At 47.4% G+C, this 17,172-nt stretch overlaps 1 protein-coding gene across 3 annotated transcripts in view; it reads right to left on the bottom strand.

Annotated features, from left to right (window-relative positions):
- The window catches only part of TSGA10 (testis specific 10), a 454,368-nt gene that overhangs the window by 17,520 nt on the left and 419,676 nt on the right, over nucleotides 1–17,172 (bottom strand). For all 3 annotated transcript variants that reach the window (XM_086933298.1, XM_086933297.1, XM_086933299.1), the window contains exon 19: nucleotides 4,763–4,921. In XM_086933298.1, coding sequence (XP_086789424.1) covers nucleotides 4,763–4,921 — 159 coding nt within the window. The remainder of the gene's footprint in view (nucleotides 1–4,762; nucleotides 4,922–17,172) is intronic.

Raw genomic sequence — 17,172 nt, 5'->3', positions numbered from 1 at the left:
AGGTGACCGGGAGTCTGCGACAGCCACCATTAGTCGCTGCCTGTAGCGCTCCTCGGCGGTAGTCACCTGGAATTTCCTTCTGTGGCTTGTTTGACTCTACTACAGCCCGAGGACTACAAGCTGGTTCCACCAGTGAAACTCACTTACACCTGCGGCGAATTTCATTTATGTAATGCAACTGGTCCTCATGTAAAACGCTCTTGACACCTTCAGCTCGAGTTCGCGCTATATAAAATTTGTAAGATAAATAGTCCATATGCATTCAGTAGGTGTTACATAAATCACTCTGTAAATGGATTTATTTGAGGTATTCCTTGGAAAAATTGCGTCTACAGCTGTTGGGCACTATGCTATGGTATACATTCCTCCAACATGGGCGTGGTACCAAGTCAAGACTGCCACATCCAGCCAGTTTTTGCCATTTGAGTCTGGAGGACAGCACCAGTAGTTTCAATCCCTTACTTCTAATAAGAAGAGTGAAACTACAAGTCCCACCATGCACCTAGTTAGATGTTCCTTGAACTCTACGACTGCTGGAGGATGGCTATAAGCACGACATGTGCAAAACGACATGTGCAAAACGGCAACACCGGCCATACTTTCACTTTCACAGCCGCCAGGCCATGTCTCTTTCAACATCCTCCCCCCTCCCAGTGTACTTTTATTTTTTTTGTGCCTTTCTGCCCTCTGTTAGACTCGTTTTTTTGTGCCTTTCTGCCTTCTGTTAGACTCGTTTTTCCCTTGTTTTTCTGCCCTTCTGCCCTCTGTTAGACTCGTTTGCTGTGCCTTCCTACCCTCTGCATCATCACATCATCACTCAGCGCTACCCCAGCATCCCTCAGCACCACCACATTATCACTCAGCACTACCACATTATCACTCAGCACCACCACAGCACCACCCAGCACCACCACAGCACCACCAAATCACTCAGCAGGACCACTCAGCACCACCACATTATCACTCAGCACCACCACATTATCACTCAGCACCACCACAGCACCACTCTGCACCACCACAGCATAATTCAGCACCACCACAGCAACATTCAGCACCACCACAGCACCACTCGGCACCACCACAGCACCACTCAGCGCAAACCACATTATCACTCAGCACCGCCCGATTATCCCTCAGCAGCACCACAGCACCACCACAGCACCACAACAGCACCACTCAACACCACCACAGCACCACTCAGCACCACCACAGCACCACTCAGCACCACTCAGCACCACCACAGCATCACTCAGCACAACCACAGCCTCACTCAGCACCACCACAGCACCACTCTGCAGCACCACAGCACCACTCAGCAGCACCACCACATTATTACTCAGCACCACCACATTATCACTCAGCACCACCACATTATCCCTCAGCACCACCACAGCACCACTCAGCACCACCACAGCACCACCACGGTACTACCACAGCACCACTCAGCACCACCACACACCACCACAGCACCACTCAGCCCCACCACAGCATCACTCAGGGCAACCACAGCATCACTCAGCGCAACCACAGCATCACTCAGCACCACCACAGCATCACTGGTTCAAATATGTTCTTTCAATGTTTCAAGCACTGTTCAAGCTTACAAGCTTTATTACAAATCACAAAAAGATGTTAATTTTTCACTTCTGTTCTTGGATTTTCGACACAATAAAAAACACTGAACATAATCTTCACAAAAGTTATTTACAAAACTTAAAGCTATTGACATTACAAATTAAATAAATGATTTAAGTATTAATTATTTAAAAAAATTAAAAGCCATTGTTATTTGTAATATCAATACATCTAAGTCACGTAAATACAATACATGTTGCATTACAAATGCTATAGGTGTCACATTTGCGAAAGTTATAACTATTGGAATTGTAAATGACCAAGCTATTATTTTAGCTATTTTAAAAAACAACACATGCATTAAAAAAAAGTAATTTATAAGACCAATAGCTCAAACTTTCCTAATGCGAGACCTATTGCATTTCCAATGCTTGTTTAAAAGTGCCAAGGTCGGTTGATGACTCCCATAGGTTTGTTAATTCTAAGGTCTCCAGTGATTCCTTTAGGTATTTCCTTGCTGGTGAATTATCTCTAATGGACAGTTCAGTCCAGAGGTGGCATTTAAGTATCCAGGGTCCGCATCTCTGATTTTCCGTCAGGTTTTTATGTATACGCCTCTTCTCTCCACCGTTTGTATATGCAGTCCGAATTCAAGACGAATTTGAGCGGGCGATGAGTAGGTGGGAAGATGGAATATTGCCCTGTATGCTCGACTAATGATGTTATCTAATGTCGTTGCATCTTTGCCTCGCATGGATTCTGTTGGGGGTCAGGGAGTCGATGAACGATTTTTGGATGTTCTTCCGGTCCTTGCAGACTAGCAGGATGTCATCGGTATACCTTCCCCACATTATTATGTTACTGGTGACATTGTCTGTTCTTTCACCCCATAGCTAATGGTTCACCACCTAACACTCATATCTTTCCCCACCATTAGCTTCCAGCTTTGCCTCTCTTTTAGTCCTTTCCTTAACAGGACAATTATTGTAGCACAGCAAAATTCAGCTTAGTATTGACTCAGTTTTGTAATGAGGAATGTTGCTTTGTAACTACAAATGTCTTCATTTATGGACTGCATATTACAAGCATTATTACATATTAACTTTTCAATTTATTTAGAGTAATGACATCGTACTGCTTAGGTCCTAGAACGAGCCTCAAAAAATGGCGCTGTATGTTATTTTACCATCAGAAATGTACGTGAGCATGTACCTTATGTATCATATATGTTTGTTTTCAATTATGAATCTTGATCTTTATATATATATATATATATATATATATATATATATATATATATATATATATATATATATATAGCACTTCATTGTCCATGTTCCTGAACCCATTTCAAAACAATGTCTGTTTTATCCAGATTTTGTATATATATATATATCACTCTTTCCTACTCTTGGTATTCCATCGTTCCGTTGACACTCAGGACAAATTAAATAATGGCGATACACTATTGCCAGCAGTGTATTTAGTTCATTTCTTTCTTTCTTTCTTCCTTTCTCACTGGTCCTTCCTTCTTTCTACGCTTGAGATTTTGTCTTTTTTTCACAGCTCATATATGTGGTGACATTTGGTCTTGGCCTACCCTAATTTACTCCCTTTCTATTTATGAAGTAATTTTAAACTTTTTTCAATAAAATAAAATAAATTTTTATACTCTTAAATTTTTTTCTTCTTCTCCACTAGCACACTCCAACTGGTGCCTCCTCTGGGGTTCCTTGATCCTTTTACACTTAGTACTTATTGCATTTTCCTTTCTTTACAGCCTTGAGAAAGCCCTGGCACAACCTGCCACACAGGGCGAAACATTTGTCAGCTGTCTCCTTTCTCTAGACACCTCTAAACAAATAAATTATAAAGAGTGAAATGGATCAACAAAGCGGTGAATAAAAATAAAATAACCACTTTCACTCAAATACATCTGGACTACTGTGCTATGTCACTACAAGGAATTATCCCATTTGTTAAAATAGATTGCTCAGAAAGGAGGAACATATGCTCACATCCTTAACCCCGTTAGTGGGAGGAGAGACTGGATTTTGGTTGTTGGTGTGACAGTTGGAAGTAAAGGTGGGTTAGTGGTAAGTGATGTGGGAGGATATGGGTAAAGATGACTGGGGAGGAATTATGCATGTGATGGTTTGAAGCTGTATATGGGAAGAACAAGTGGACCGTAAAGGCACGGTTGTGGTCACAAGTTGTAGTATAAAATCAACACATTTGCGCAAGGGGACTGTAAATTAGTGAGTGCACACCCTTTGTAAAATTATACAGGAATGAGGAAAGCATGAAGAGAGCATTCCATTACCCATTAATGCATGATGCAGACACTGCGTGTGTGCAATTTGCACCCATAATTTCCTTCATAACCCGCTGGGCAAAAACAGGATTTTGTGCCCAAAACAGGATTTTCAGGTCTACTGTGATCGGACATAAGTGGATGAAGCACTTAAGGAGATTGTATGACTGGTATAATGTTGATAGCATACAATGGGAAATGTAGTAGATGGGATTTATTTTGTCATTTGAGTGCTCTATAGATGCCATTGCCATTTTTGGGAGACATTTTAATGATTTGGAGGGACTGGATCCTCCTTCAGGGGTGTGATTCCGATAAACAAGAGACTTGAGTACCTCTTTCACCGAATGGCATAATTTCCTTAAGAATGTAACACACACTGATTTCCAGCATTAGAAATTGATGGTTGAGGGATTCAGCCTAATGAAACATAAAAACACAGAGTCTGATTACGAGTCAAGGTGCTATTTATCGCACCTCATGAATAATCATACCTCGGGCTACGTTATTTACCATGTGCGATAAATGGTGCGTTTTACATGTTTTCTAGAATTAACATGCAGCCGATTTTGGTGTTTAACACCCCAAAATCCACATTGTATGGTAAATACCATACACCTTTCCCCTGTTCAATTTTGGCAGCTTTGATCTGGCGAAATGTAACGAAGGTTGAGGTATTTAACGCATCCGATAATTATCGATTGGATGCCTTAAATACCTCCCAGCTCGTTTTTGCGACCTGCGCACAAGCAGGGGTTACACATGTATTGGAATACAGTACACTGACCCTTTTGTAATCAGGCTCTAAGGGTATTTTTTATGACATAGCATCCTTGAAAACAACTGCCCAACAATATTGTTGTACTCACTCACCTATCCAGTGATGATCTCTCAGGAGATCTTGTGCGACATTCTTGTAAACGGTGGCTACGATCGGGTGAGCGGCTAGACGGGCTCAGGGATTTATTTAATGAGCTTGACTGGAATGAAACAGAATGATTCTGGCGCCGGAGTTCTTTCACTGCACGCTCCCTGAAACAAAACGGATTTTAACTAAAAGAAAAACAACTTAACAAAACTAATCAGTAACAAAGCTATTCTCCGAAACTTGGCCCATTGATTCTACAACACCAGCCATTTTGCATAGCCTTTCAATGGCTACAATATCCTCCTCAAGAATCGAGAAACTGGTCATGAAAAAAAGAATAGCACTTAGCAACCAATATCACATGATCTGCAATGAAGTGAGAACAATCAATCAATCTGTGCAAGATCATAGGTCAATGTTGTCCTAAAATAATTTTAACACATATTGTTATGTTTTAACTTTATAATTATTGGTTAATGTATTTTTATGCAGTATAAATTCTGCTGTAATGTTGTATGTGCTTTTATGGTTATTATACTTCTGAACAAAGTTATTTATTGATTGATTGAATTGCGAACAGACTCTATAAATCCTTCAAACACCTGCTCATAAAAATAGTAACATGCCTTCTTCCTTCATTAATCTGCACTATCATACACCCTGCTTCTAAAAATAATTGATCATTTTCCAGCTGATCTCTCGAATATGGCACAATTTGTGATATTCACTTCGAGCTATTCCTTTGTCTTTGGAGACTATAACATCAGGGCTGATGATTCCAGAATGCTTTGGCACAAAGAATTGTGGAACCTTGAATAACCTGAATTCTTTCCGAGTCAATATTGCCACACATAATGCAGCCCCCCAATGTTGACCTGCTGTTTTCACACAAGAATAATTCTCCTTATGCTCTTCTTGTTTCCTGGTTAGCAAACTTTAAAAACATAACTAGCAGGAAAAATAATTTAGGCTTTAAAGGAAGGCAGCCTACCTGACTCAGATGACCCCTCTTGAAGACTGGAGCATATGTTAGTAACTATCACTGCTGCTCTTGGAGAAGTATCAGGTGTCTTAAAAATGAAAGTGAACCACCCCAAGGTACAGTGTAACAAAAATATTTTGATAGCGCTCCAATTTTTAAAAAGAAAAAAAAGGAAATTAAAACGAAAAGGTTCTTGAGAGATGTTGGGAAGCACAACTTCTTCATACTGAAAACGCACCTTGCTGCATGCACAGATCCCACTTCTGAAAGCTGCCATTTTCAAAGCAGAAGGACTTAAGCCAGTAAGTCATTTAAAGAACCCTTCCAGGTCTACCCCCCAAAAAAGCCACAGCTTTCACTAGCACAACCCTAGGGCCCCCATCTCAAGACTTTTGCAACAATCTAATGTTCATCTTCAGTGATGAGTATCAACTCGGAGGCACATGTCGTTAGACCTCAGCTGACCCGCCAGACATTTTTAATTCTATTGCCAAAGAAACCACCAACATGACCAACAAAAGGAGAGTCAATGCCGAACCATTAGATCCTTGCAACTCAAAAACATTTGTGCAATTACAGCAATCCTGATTAGGTGCCTTAACACCTCTCTAATATCTTTGATTGTCACCCACATTTCATACATGCCATCATAACCCATAATCTTGTTATTAAACAAATATTTTCCTGTCTAACTATAGGCTGATGTCTGGCCTACTGTTGCCAAAATCCTTGAAGCCGTGTTCACTTTGAAATTCTCTATCTACATGGAATCTAACAACATTTTTAGTATCTTTCAGTCAGGCTTTAGTACAAAGAGAAATATCAAAACCACATTATTGATCGTTTAGGAAGCATTTATTTTTTTATTTTTTTTTAAATATATTTTTATTGCAGGAATCAGTAAAACAATACAGTAGCGACCAGTATCGTATTATGAACAACTTATACAAGGTATAGCCCACCGACCCCCTTCCATAACGTTGCTATACAGCCAATCAGCCCATATCCCTGGGGCTGGGCGGCAAATGCAGCTGGGGTCAGTAGGATGCTGGAGCTGGTCCGGATAACACACTGTCCGTCATCTGCTTTTCTAAACAAACCCAAAACCTCAAAAAGAAACCCCCCCCCTCAAAATTCCCAATTACTGTGAAACCCCCCCCTCCCCCCCCCCCCCCCACCATCAGCGCCAGGGAGCTCCTCAACCTAGAATCCACTGCTTGACCCACGGGGAAGGTAATAGTGCTGTCAATGCTAATGTTTAACGGGACTCGGGTCGAGTTGCTTCTTCACTTCCGGAGTCGCTGGGGGTACAATAATCTCTGAGGGCCTGCACCAGCGTTTCCCATTCTAACGCGGCCTCCTGCGCCTTCTCATTGCCCTGCCTCCAAGCCAACTGATATCGCAGCGCGCTCTCACCCGCCGCCCATTTCAAAAGCTCACTGTGCCATCTGCTGCCTGTAGGACCAGCTCGTGCCTTCCAGTTCCTGGTCACCTCTCGCTTAGCAAGTAGGAGCCCCAGGTCGATAAATTTACTGGTGATTTTATTCCGGGGGGTATGGGGGAACCAGTGCAAGAGCCCTACCGCCACATTGAATGATAAGTGCCTCCCCGTCACCTCTTCCAAAGTCGTCGCCACCTCCTGCCAGTAGGACGTCAGTCCTGGACAGGCCCATAGCATGTGTAGGAGGTCCGCCTCCTGAGCCGGGCACCTAGGGCATTCCGCCGAAGCCGTGGCAAAATAACGCCTGATCTTTACCGGGGTCAGGTACGCTCTATGGAGAACATAATAGTGGACCAGTTGGAAACGGGCGCCACGTGTACCCTTCCAGGCACGCCTCACCAGCTGGGACCAGGTCGTCTCCGGGATCTCCCTACCAATGTCCACTTCCCAGCGGGACTTCAGTGTGGCGAGAGGAACCAACCCTTCGGCAATCAACCTGCCGTAGAGGCAAGTGACCGCCTTCACCGTGCCCGCCGACATCATTACGTACTGGCACACCTGAGACAATTGAGGTTCCTCTAGCCCGTTTTGCCAGTGCGCCTGGATCGCTCGCACAATGGCCGAGTGCAGCAGAAAGTCGCCCCGGGGGATCCCAAAGCGGTCAATGAGATCCTGAAAGGACAGGAGCGCTCCGTCCTCGTACAGGTCCCCGACGAGCTGTAAACCGGAATCCTCCCAGTCCGCCAGTCGTGACCAATCTCCTCCGTGGGGGAGGGCCGTCAGCATCCCCAATGGTATTTCAGGCGCATATGGCGTCCGTAGGCGACCTCTGTTATGAGCCCGATTCCAACAGAGTCGGATAGTCCGCTCCTCCATCGACAGGTCCCGTAGGACTAAGCGCTGTCGCAGCGCGATAAAGGAGAGGACGTGCCTGGCCATACCCGTCCCTCTACTGTCCTCCGGGCCTCTGAACTCCCTGGCTATCTCCTGGGTGTAGGTCTGGAGCTGCGCCGCTAGGTAATACTTCTCGAAGTCCGGCACAGCGAGCCCCCCCTCGTCCCTCGGCCTCATCAGGGTATTGAGGGCCACCCGCCGCCGGCCCGTTCCCCAAAGGAACCCGACCACCATAGAACGCAAGCGACGAAACGTGGCCGGTGGGACCCAGATCGGCAAAGTCCGAAAGTAATACAATAGTCGGGGGAGCGCCACCATTTTGAGCAGGGCGATGCGTCCCGCCACGGAGAGCGGCAGCGTGGCCCAAAAGTCCATGCTACCTCGGAGTGCTCGCATGCAACGGGCAATGTTTCCATCTAGGAGGTCGGGTTGGTCGTGGTACACAAATACCCCAAGGTATTTAAAGCAGTCGGGCTCCCATCTGATCTCCTTACTTAGCGCAGGAGTGGGGGTACCCCTACGCATCGGGAAGAGGCAGGTCTTAGACCAATTCACTTGGAGGCCTGAGACCGCTCCGAACTCCGTTAGCGCTAATTCCGCTCCCCGCAACGCGTCGACCGGATCCTCCAGGAAGAGCAACAGGTCGTCCGCATAGAGCGAGACGTAATGCGGGCCCGCCGCTGTCCATAAGCCCGTATAGTGGGCTCCCGAGCGAAGATGCATCGCTAGTGGCTCTACCGCTAGTGCAAAAAGAAGCGGGGATAAGGAGCACCCCTGCCGCGTGCCACGCTCCACCGGATATCGCGATGAAATCAAAGGGCCCGATCTAACCCTGGCCGAAGCGGAAGCGTAGAGGACTGCTGTCCATTTGACAAATCCCTCCCCGAGGCCGAATTTCCGTAATACCGTGCATAGGTAGTCCCACTCCAGGCTGTCAAAAGCCTTCTCCAGGTCCACCGACAAGACTACCGGGGACAGGGCATCCACGAATGGTTCCCCAAGCAAGCGGAACAACCTTCGGATATTCATAGTCGTATTCCGCCGCGGGATGAAACCGGCTTGGTCTTCATGCACTAGGGAACTCATATGTCCCAGCAGCCTCGAGGCCAAGATGCTGCTCAATATTTTGTAGTCCACCGTCAGCATTGAAAGGGGACGGTAGGACCCCGGGTCAGACGAGTCTCGGCCTGGTTTGAGGAGAGGAACCACCAACGCCTCACACATCGAGCCAGGGAGACGACCCAACCTCTTCGCCTCCCTGTAGACCACCAGTAATCGAGGGGCCAAGAGGTCAGCGTAAGCTGCATAGAACTCCATCGGAAGGCCATCTAGGCCCGGGGTCTTGTTCCTCGCCATCCGTTTGATGGCCCCGCGGATCTCCCCCAAGTCGATGTCAGAACCCAGGGTTTCCGCCACTTCCTGTCCTACTGTGCGGAGTTCCAGTGGGCTAAGATAGTTATCAAGCCGGTCTGGGTCACGTGCGGAGCGACTGCGGTATAAACTCTCGTAGTAATGCCGGAAGCAACTAAGAATCTCCGGTTGGGTGCACACCTCGGTCCCATCCGCCCCACGCATTTTTGTCGTCGTTTGGGACTGGCGCGTAGGGTTGGCCAACCACGCCAGTAACGCGCTCGACCTGTCGCCCTCCGCAATAGACCGGACCGTATAGGCCTTATAATCGAAACAGCGGAGCCGTTCGACCTCCACCGCTACCTTCTCCCTCGCCTCTACCGTTTGTGTTTGCAATTCTGGGTGTCCGGGCGGCTAATTTCGAGCTCGCGGAGTGCTCGGTCCGCTGTGTCTAAGTCAGCCAGGATAACACGCCGCATGCCCACCTTCTTAGAGATACAGTAGCCCCTCACCACCACCTTGAAAGCGTCCCATTCGAACGCCCTAGTACTCGCGGAGCCGCCGTTGGACGCAAAATAATCCGTGATTCTCTCCCCTAGGTCCGCCTTGAAGACACTGTCCTCGAGGATCTCGGGGCGCATCTTCCAGGTGGGTACTGCCGGCGTCCCAGGGAACCAGCGAATGTCCAGTAGGAGGGGGTTGTGGTCCGAGATGGTCCGCGATAAGTACTCCGATCGGACCGCTGCCGAAACTAATTCGGACGAACCAAGAAAGCCATCTAGTCTGACATGCAGCTCATGAAGGCTCGAAAAGTATGAATAATCTCTAGACGCGGGGTGATGCGCCCTCCAAATGTCCGTCAAACCCCAGCGGGTCTGCCAATCTTGACGACCCTTAGCCGTCCGCCGGACCGGGGAATCGGGGAGCGGGGGATGCGAGCGGTCTATGTCTACATCCACTACGGAGTTAAAGTCTCCCCCCAGCAGGAGGGGCCCGGCGAAAAAGTGGGCCAGCGAGCCCGATAACCTGGAAAGGAAGGCAGTCTGGTCCACATTAGGAGCATACACACAGCAAACGCTCAGGTCCCTCCCCCCTAGCGTGCCTGAGATGGCCACGAAACGCCCCTCTGGGTCCAACACTGTCCTCGTGACCTGGAAGGGGACTCCTGCCCTAATCCATATTAGCGCCCCCCTGGCATAAGCAGAGTACGCCGTGGAAAAGACCTGCCCTCGCCACCTACGCTGAAGCGCCGCCCCTTCCGCCTTGTTCAGATGCGTTTCCTGCAGCAGCGCCATTTGCACTCCCCTACGCACTAAATAAGCATGGACCTTGTGACGCCTGGACATAGTGTGAAGCCCCCTCACGTTCCAAGTAATACATTTCAAGTTAGCAACATCAGCCATTGTCCCAAAGTGTTCTTGCACAGTCTCCCCGTTCGGGTCTCCACAAAGAAAAAGCATCAATCCTCCCAGCGCTGACGGCGGCCATTTTCCCCAACCAGAACCAAACCACCCAAAAACCAACAAAACCCCCCCCCAACCACCCCAGAACAGGACCCAAACTGCACCATCTAGATCCCATCCAAACCTCTACGGAGATCAACCCCAAAATCCCCACTAGTCCTACGGTCGCCACCGTAGGAAGGCCTTATGGGCCAGGAGCGGGCTGAGCGGAGGCAGTGGGCCCTCGCCGCCCAGGCTACCAGGACTATAGTAAGCCCCCTCCGGTGTCAAACCCTTCCGGGGCAAGAGCAGCAGCCCCCCAACCCTCCCTCCTTCGTTGTCAGCAATAAAGAACGGCAACCGCCTCCCCCCTGCCGGGCCCCCACCCAAAACAAGGCAGCATATCCCGTTACCCTTGTCCGTCCAAAAGGTCCTCCACCGATTTCGGTGTGATCACCGGTGTATGGGTACTGTCTGCCACTGAATCTTCCGAGTCCGATGGTGCCCCCTGAGCACCCGGGTTTTCTTCCTCCTCCTCGATGACTTCGCCTCTTGCTCCCGACAGTTCCGACAGAACTTCCAACACTCCCCTCCGCTCCGATGATGTCTCCGCAGTCGAGGGCCCTCCCGTGCGGCCGCGGCGGTTCCTGACCCTCTTAGATCGCCTCCTTTGTTCCGGCTCCTCCGCCTGATGGGTCGAGGCGCTATAACCATCTTTCCCTGTCCGGTACAGTTCGAGCCAGTCACAGACCTCCTCTGGGGTGTCGAAGAACTGGGTTTTGTCGTCGACAATGACGCGGAGCCTTGCGGGAAATAGGAGTGAATATTGGATGCCCTCACTCCTGAGTTCACGCTTAACCGCCAGGAAGGAGAACCGCTTGCGCTGCGTCTCGTAGGTGTAGTCAGGGAAGATATTCACCTGACTGTTTGCAACCTGGAACGGGCCATTGTGCCTGGCGGCATTTAGGATCAGATCTCTGTCCCGGAAATGTAGCAACCGTGCCACCACCGGCCTTGGGGCTCGTCCCTGCTGTGGGGGCCGTGCTGGGACTCTGTGGGCCCGTTCTAGAGTGTAAAATGAGGACAGGCCCTCTGGGACCACCGTGTCTCGGAGCCAGGTCTCCAAGTATCGCACCATATCGCCATCCTCGATTTTTTCCGGCAGGCCCACCACCCGAATGTTATTCCTCCTGTTGCGGCCTTCCGCATCCTCCGCCCTCCGTTCGAGGGTCTCAATTCGGGACATGGCATCCTTTATCGTCGCAGCCAGGGTTCTCTGCGCCGGTTCTAAAGTCTTCACCGTGCCCTCCACCTCCTTGACCCGGTCCGAGAGTTTACCATGGTCTGCCCTAAGGAGGCCCAGGCCCGTCGCCACCTGGGCAATGTCCTGTTGGAGGGCCGACCGAGTTGCCTCTATCGCTTCCAGTACACGGTCGAATTGTTGCTGGAGTGGTGCGCCACCAGGTCTTTTAGGGTCTCCATGCTCTTCCTTGTCCTGGGCTTCAGAGTCTGAGGCGGTCTGGCTGGATCCCTTGGCTCCTTTAGGTTTCCCCATGCTGCCAGGGGCTCTCCGTGAGGGTCCCGGAGTAGGCGTCTCCGTGTACAGGTGTCCAGCACGACCTTCCCGGGAGTTCGTTCTCAAGTCGGGTACGGGCGATCTCCGTCTCCAGAGCCTGTGAAGACTCCGCCGCTTCGGCTCACGCCACCGCCACGGCGTCCGAGGGCACCGATAAGGGGGCGGAGACAACCGTCGCCGAGTCGGGCAGGCCCGTTCACCCACTATAGCTCCGGGGCGAGGGCCACCAACTCCCTCGGTTGATCTGTGGCGCCAGAGTGTCGCGCCACCCATGTAGTTGGGCTGGCCAGGAAATCGTATCTAGTCGCGGAGTAGACCACCGCCTGGAACAGAGGGCACCCGCGCCCGGTGCCCTCTAGTGCGTGGGCACCCGCCCGGTCGACTAATCGAGTATGAACCCGTTGTAGAAGGTCCGAGCCTGCCAATGTCCAATGTCTAAAACAACTGAGGATGGTGAAGCCGGGTGCCAGTCGACACCCGCGAGACCTCTTCAACTCCGTAGTTTCGATCAAGGGGACAAAGGGGTCCGGGCGCCATGTTGGGTCGCACTCCGCAACTCCGCAAACTTCGGCATTTCTTCGAAGCCACCCCCGTCCAAACTCCACCAAGGCCCCCGGCAGGGTGTCGTCGCCTCGCTCAACCGAATGCGGGGTCTGGGGCGCCCCTCAGCCTCCGATGTTCAGGATAATTTCGGGCTTAGTCCCGGAGCCGAGCTCTCAGGCGACCATCGCCATCGGCGCCCAAGCCACGCCCCCCATCGTTTAGGAAGCATGACTCTCAGCAAGAAATCAGGGTCACAATGGTGACTTCATCCTCCTTGACCTGTTTGCTGTACTTGACATAGTGAACCAGTAAATTCTTCTATCTCACCTGGTATTCAACAAATGGAACTGCTCTCCAGTGGTTTAAATCATTAATTTGATAATGCACCCAACAATTAAAATCTGGTCCTCCCTTTTTGAATATTTGAAACGTAACTTGAATGCATTAAGGTTATTCTCTTTAGCTAGCTCTTGTCCATTGCCTATAGGGCACCCCTTACTTCTGTCCTTGTTAGCAACAACGTTATCTATTACATACATGCTGGAAATATGCAGGTCTATATCAACAATGCCAAAAGATACCTCTGCTCCATCAGGGATTGCCGCTCCATTGTGCAACAATGGATGTCTCAATTACCTTTGCCTGAAATAGAGATAAAACAGACTCTGCTCCTCTGCTATGGAGATATTTAAATGTTTTCCTCAGTGTGGGCCATCCCCCAAAACTGTCAAGTATCAGATCTAAATCAGAGCCGAGTCCAATATTTCTATCATTCAATGTGTTCTTCCAAACCTTACTGCAAATTTAAGAATGGAACACTCTTATCCTTGCTGTGGTTCTTTCATACTGTGATTACGGCAATGAAATAGACACAGGTCTCCCTGCAAAGATGAGGAGCGGATTTCAAAGGGTCGTGTTCTGCAGTAGATTTGACCACATTATACCGACCCTGACTTTCCTAGATTTAAAGCCACCAGCCAACGTGTATAATTAAAAGCTATCTTCCACCAGGCACAGAATAACTCTTGAAGATATTTACCAATACCTCCTGACCAGACACCTATGATGGGCTTCCCAGCACTCTCTCCCTCTGCTGCCTCCAAGATAAAAGAGGCTGTGGTGAAGTTTCTTGACTTTTAAGGCTTCTTCCCTTTCCTGTTTTGTTTTGAGGTGGAGCTTAGAAAATTATGGAAAGACCTGAAGACCCATGCCTCCTAGCACTAGCTAGCTTTATGCCTATCAGCTATATTGATTTTGCTCAGCGTTTCAACTATCTGCTGTTTCCTCCTCCGATTTGCGTCTAAAGCACTATGAAATACTATCTGGTAACCAAAAGTTTTAATTCAAATAGAAAAAATAGCAATCAATAACTTAAAAGTTGCGTTAAAGGTTATACACTGGCAATCTGTTTACTTAAGTGGTATATAACCATGTGTTGTATCCCAGAAGAGAAATCCAGATACAGTTGAGTGAAAATCTTAGTTATTTAAGAGATACAGTGAGTAACTTAGATTCTGCCAACAACGTCTCTCTTTCGATTCTAACAGCCTCATTCTGACATCAACAATCCAAACCTAACGTTCTGTCTACGTCACATCAAATATTTGAGAGCAGAACAGGAATGCATTAAAAAATAACATTACCTCTTCTTCTTCCACATGAACTAGTACAAATTCATGAATAAGTACGTAGCATGATAAAAATCCAATCATATAAGGGAAAGAAAGAAATAAGTACCAATATAAAATTAGAAACATGTTTAAAATACTAAATCATTAAAGGAACAGAAAAATGACATTAACAAATAAATGTAAAGCCATCAAAAGAAGCCAAAAAATATCTAATAACACACTCCTAATCTGACAGAAGGATAACAGATCATCGTGCTTTTGTTGGCATTCTCCAACAACCCTTAGTCCACCAAGTTCAGAACTTTTGCCCTGATCCACCTTAACTACTCTCCAAGCATTCAGACAGAGTTTCAACACACTTTGTAAGTCACAACAGGATCTCCGTATTTACATTCAACTTTCCTGACATGACCCGGCTCTTTAATATGGATCAGAACCCCAACTTACTATGAAACTTTTTTGAGCCCCTGTTAACTTCAACAATTGCTTTAGTTCTGTCATGAGAATCATTTACATAGGCTGCCACAATCTCATCCGAACTCCCTAACAGGTACTCTACCACTCTCACCCATTTTAGCATCCAAGGCATACCTTTGAAAACACCTTTATTCTTCGCAGCAACTCAAAAGAGGAGCATTTGGTAAGGGAGCGAGGAGTGGTACAATACAACCAGAACACAGAGTGTACAACACACACTATATCACATTTATTCATCATGGCTCATTAAATACATTCTGCAAAAATTATGTTCATTGGTTCAAACTTGCCCATTTGAGCAGCGTGAGCAGAAAAGGAATGTAATAAAATATAATACCATGCTATTGAAACAAAGTAGATGCTGAATAATTTTGGAGGTGCCAATTGGAAAAACACAAAGCTCTTTCTATATAGTCCTGCATTTATGGAAACAACGTTTTCCAATCAGTCATTAGGTCGAGCTTGGGCAGCACATGCGCTGTCTTTTCAAGACATGCTGTATTCACTCTGTGGGCTTACAGCACGCCCATTGCCTTTTTATTTGTCCCTTCAATTGCTGTTCAAAAGTGCTTGATTGCTAGTGGTTAATCCTGTCTCTTTGTCCCTCCTTTTTGCGTTTGGTTTCCTCCCACAGAGCACCGCCCAATTACTGTCAACATTATCCTTCTGTGGTGGGCCTCACGGAGCACGGGGGTGGAACGATAGCGGCTTGGTAGCATTGACCTGCTCTTGTAGGATGGCTGATGTTGTTATTGGTTGGGGTTGGGGGGGTAAAAGCAGATACGTAAAACGTTCTTTTCGACCATTGTCCCATTGGGACGCTCACCATGATGTCTTCCTGTTCTTTGGGACACTGCGCCGCCCGGCCTCAGGGATGTGGGCTGAATGGCTGTGTATGGTATACATTCTTACGATTGATGCGGGGGGACACCATGAGTGGACTGGTTGAGCAATTGTAAACTGTGGTTTCTAATTCTGCAATAAAAACATATTTAAAAAAAAAACATTATCCTTCTGTGTTTGTGTTGAATTTGGGACTTTTTTTTCTTTGATTACTGCTTGTTTCATTGTGTGCGCGTCTTCGGTGGTTCAGCTTCGGTGTCACTTAATCTCCCGATCCTGTTCAAATATCGAGATGAAATGACAGACGCTTCAGACGCTGTTTTAGAAATCACCTCTTTTCTCCTTACTTGGTGCTTCAGTAAGACTTGGTCACCAGACCTTCGGCAGCCCAATCTTGCAGTTATGGGCAAGACTTGGGTGACTCCCGGCGTACTGAATCTTATTGATATAATATGAACTCAAGCGACCCAAAGGTGTTGGAGCACTTTACATGAGCACTAGTTACATTACACAATGTCAGATTAATTTTAGGGGGCATTTTTATAGAGTGTGAACATGACTGCCACACATGTACTGAAAGTGCTTTACAAAAGCGCCTGTTACATTACACAAGGTCAGGTAATTTATTTTTAGGTGTGCAAAGTTTAAACGAGGCTGACGCCATCCCTGTTTATTTATTATTTCCCCTCTGACAAATGGGAGCATTTTGTTGTTGTTGCTATGTCCAGGGCTCCTATACTCAGGGGGCTGGGACAGAAGGTGAGGCCGGGTGCTTGCTGGTAAACAAATGGTGCGAGCAGTGTTTTGAATGGGAAAACTCTGGAGAAGGAAGCCTGGTGAATAAAGGCCTGGGGGAGGAGAGATGTGACGTCCCACCCATTGGAAATTACTTCACTCTTTTTTTTCATAGGCTGCTCAATACTTTAGCTTTTTATAGGGAGGCCACTGGAAACTGCAAATGTTGGTTACAATTGTAAACTACATGTACTCACACAAATATATACAGTTTATATTGTTTTCTTTTAGAAATGAAGTACTAGCAAAGCCAATCGGTTTAGCTTTTGTATAGTGCATTCACAGAGACACAGCATGGAGACAGAAATCCAAGCACAATACACTTTTCAAGTTTAACAGTAACTAGGACGGCTGGCAATAACATTTTTGGTGAAAATCAATTGTAAATAGAATGCCACATAATTAACAATTAAAAATGATTTTAATCAAGTACAACATATA

Source organism: Lissotriton vulgaris, chromosome 8 (assembly GCF_964263255.1).
Source record: "Lissotriton vulgaris chromosome 8, aLisVul1.2, whole genome shotgun sequence".
NCBI lineage: Eukaryota > Metazoa > Chordata > Amphibia > Caudata > Salamandridae > Lissotriton > Lissotriton vulgaris.
Note: the sequence above shows the minus strand (reverse complement) of the source record. Positions and strands in the feature narration are given on the sequence as shown.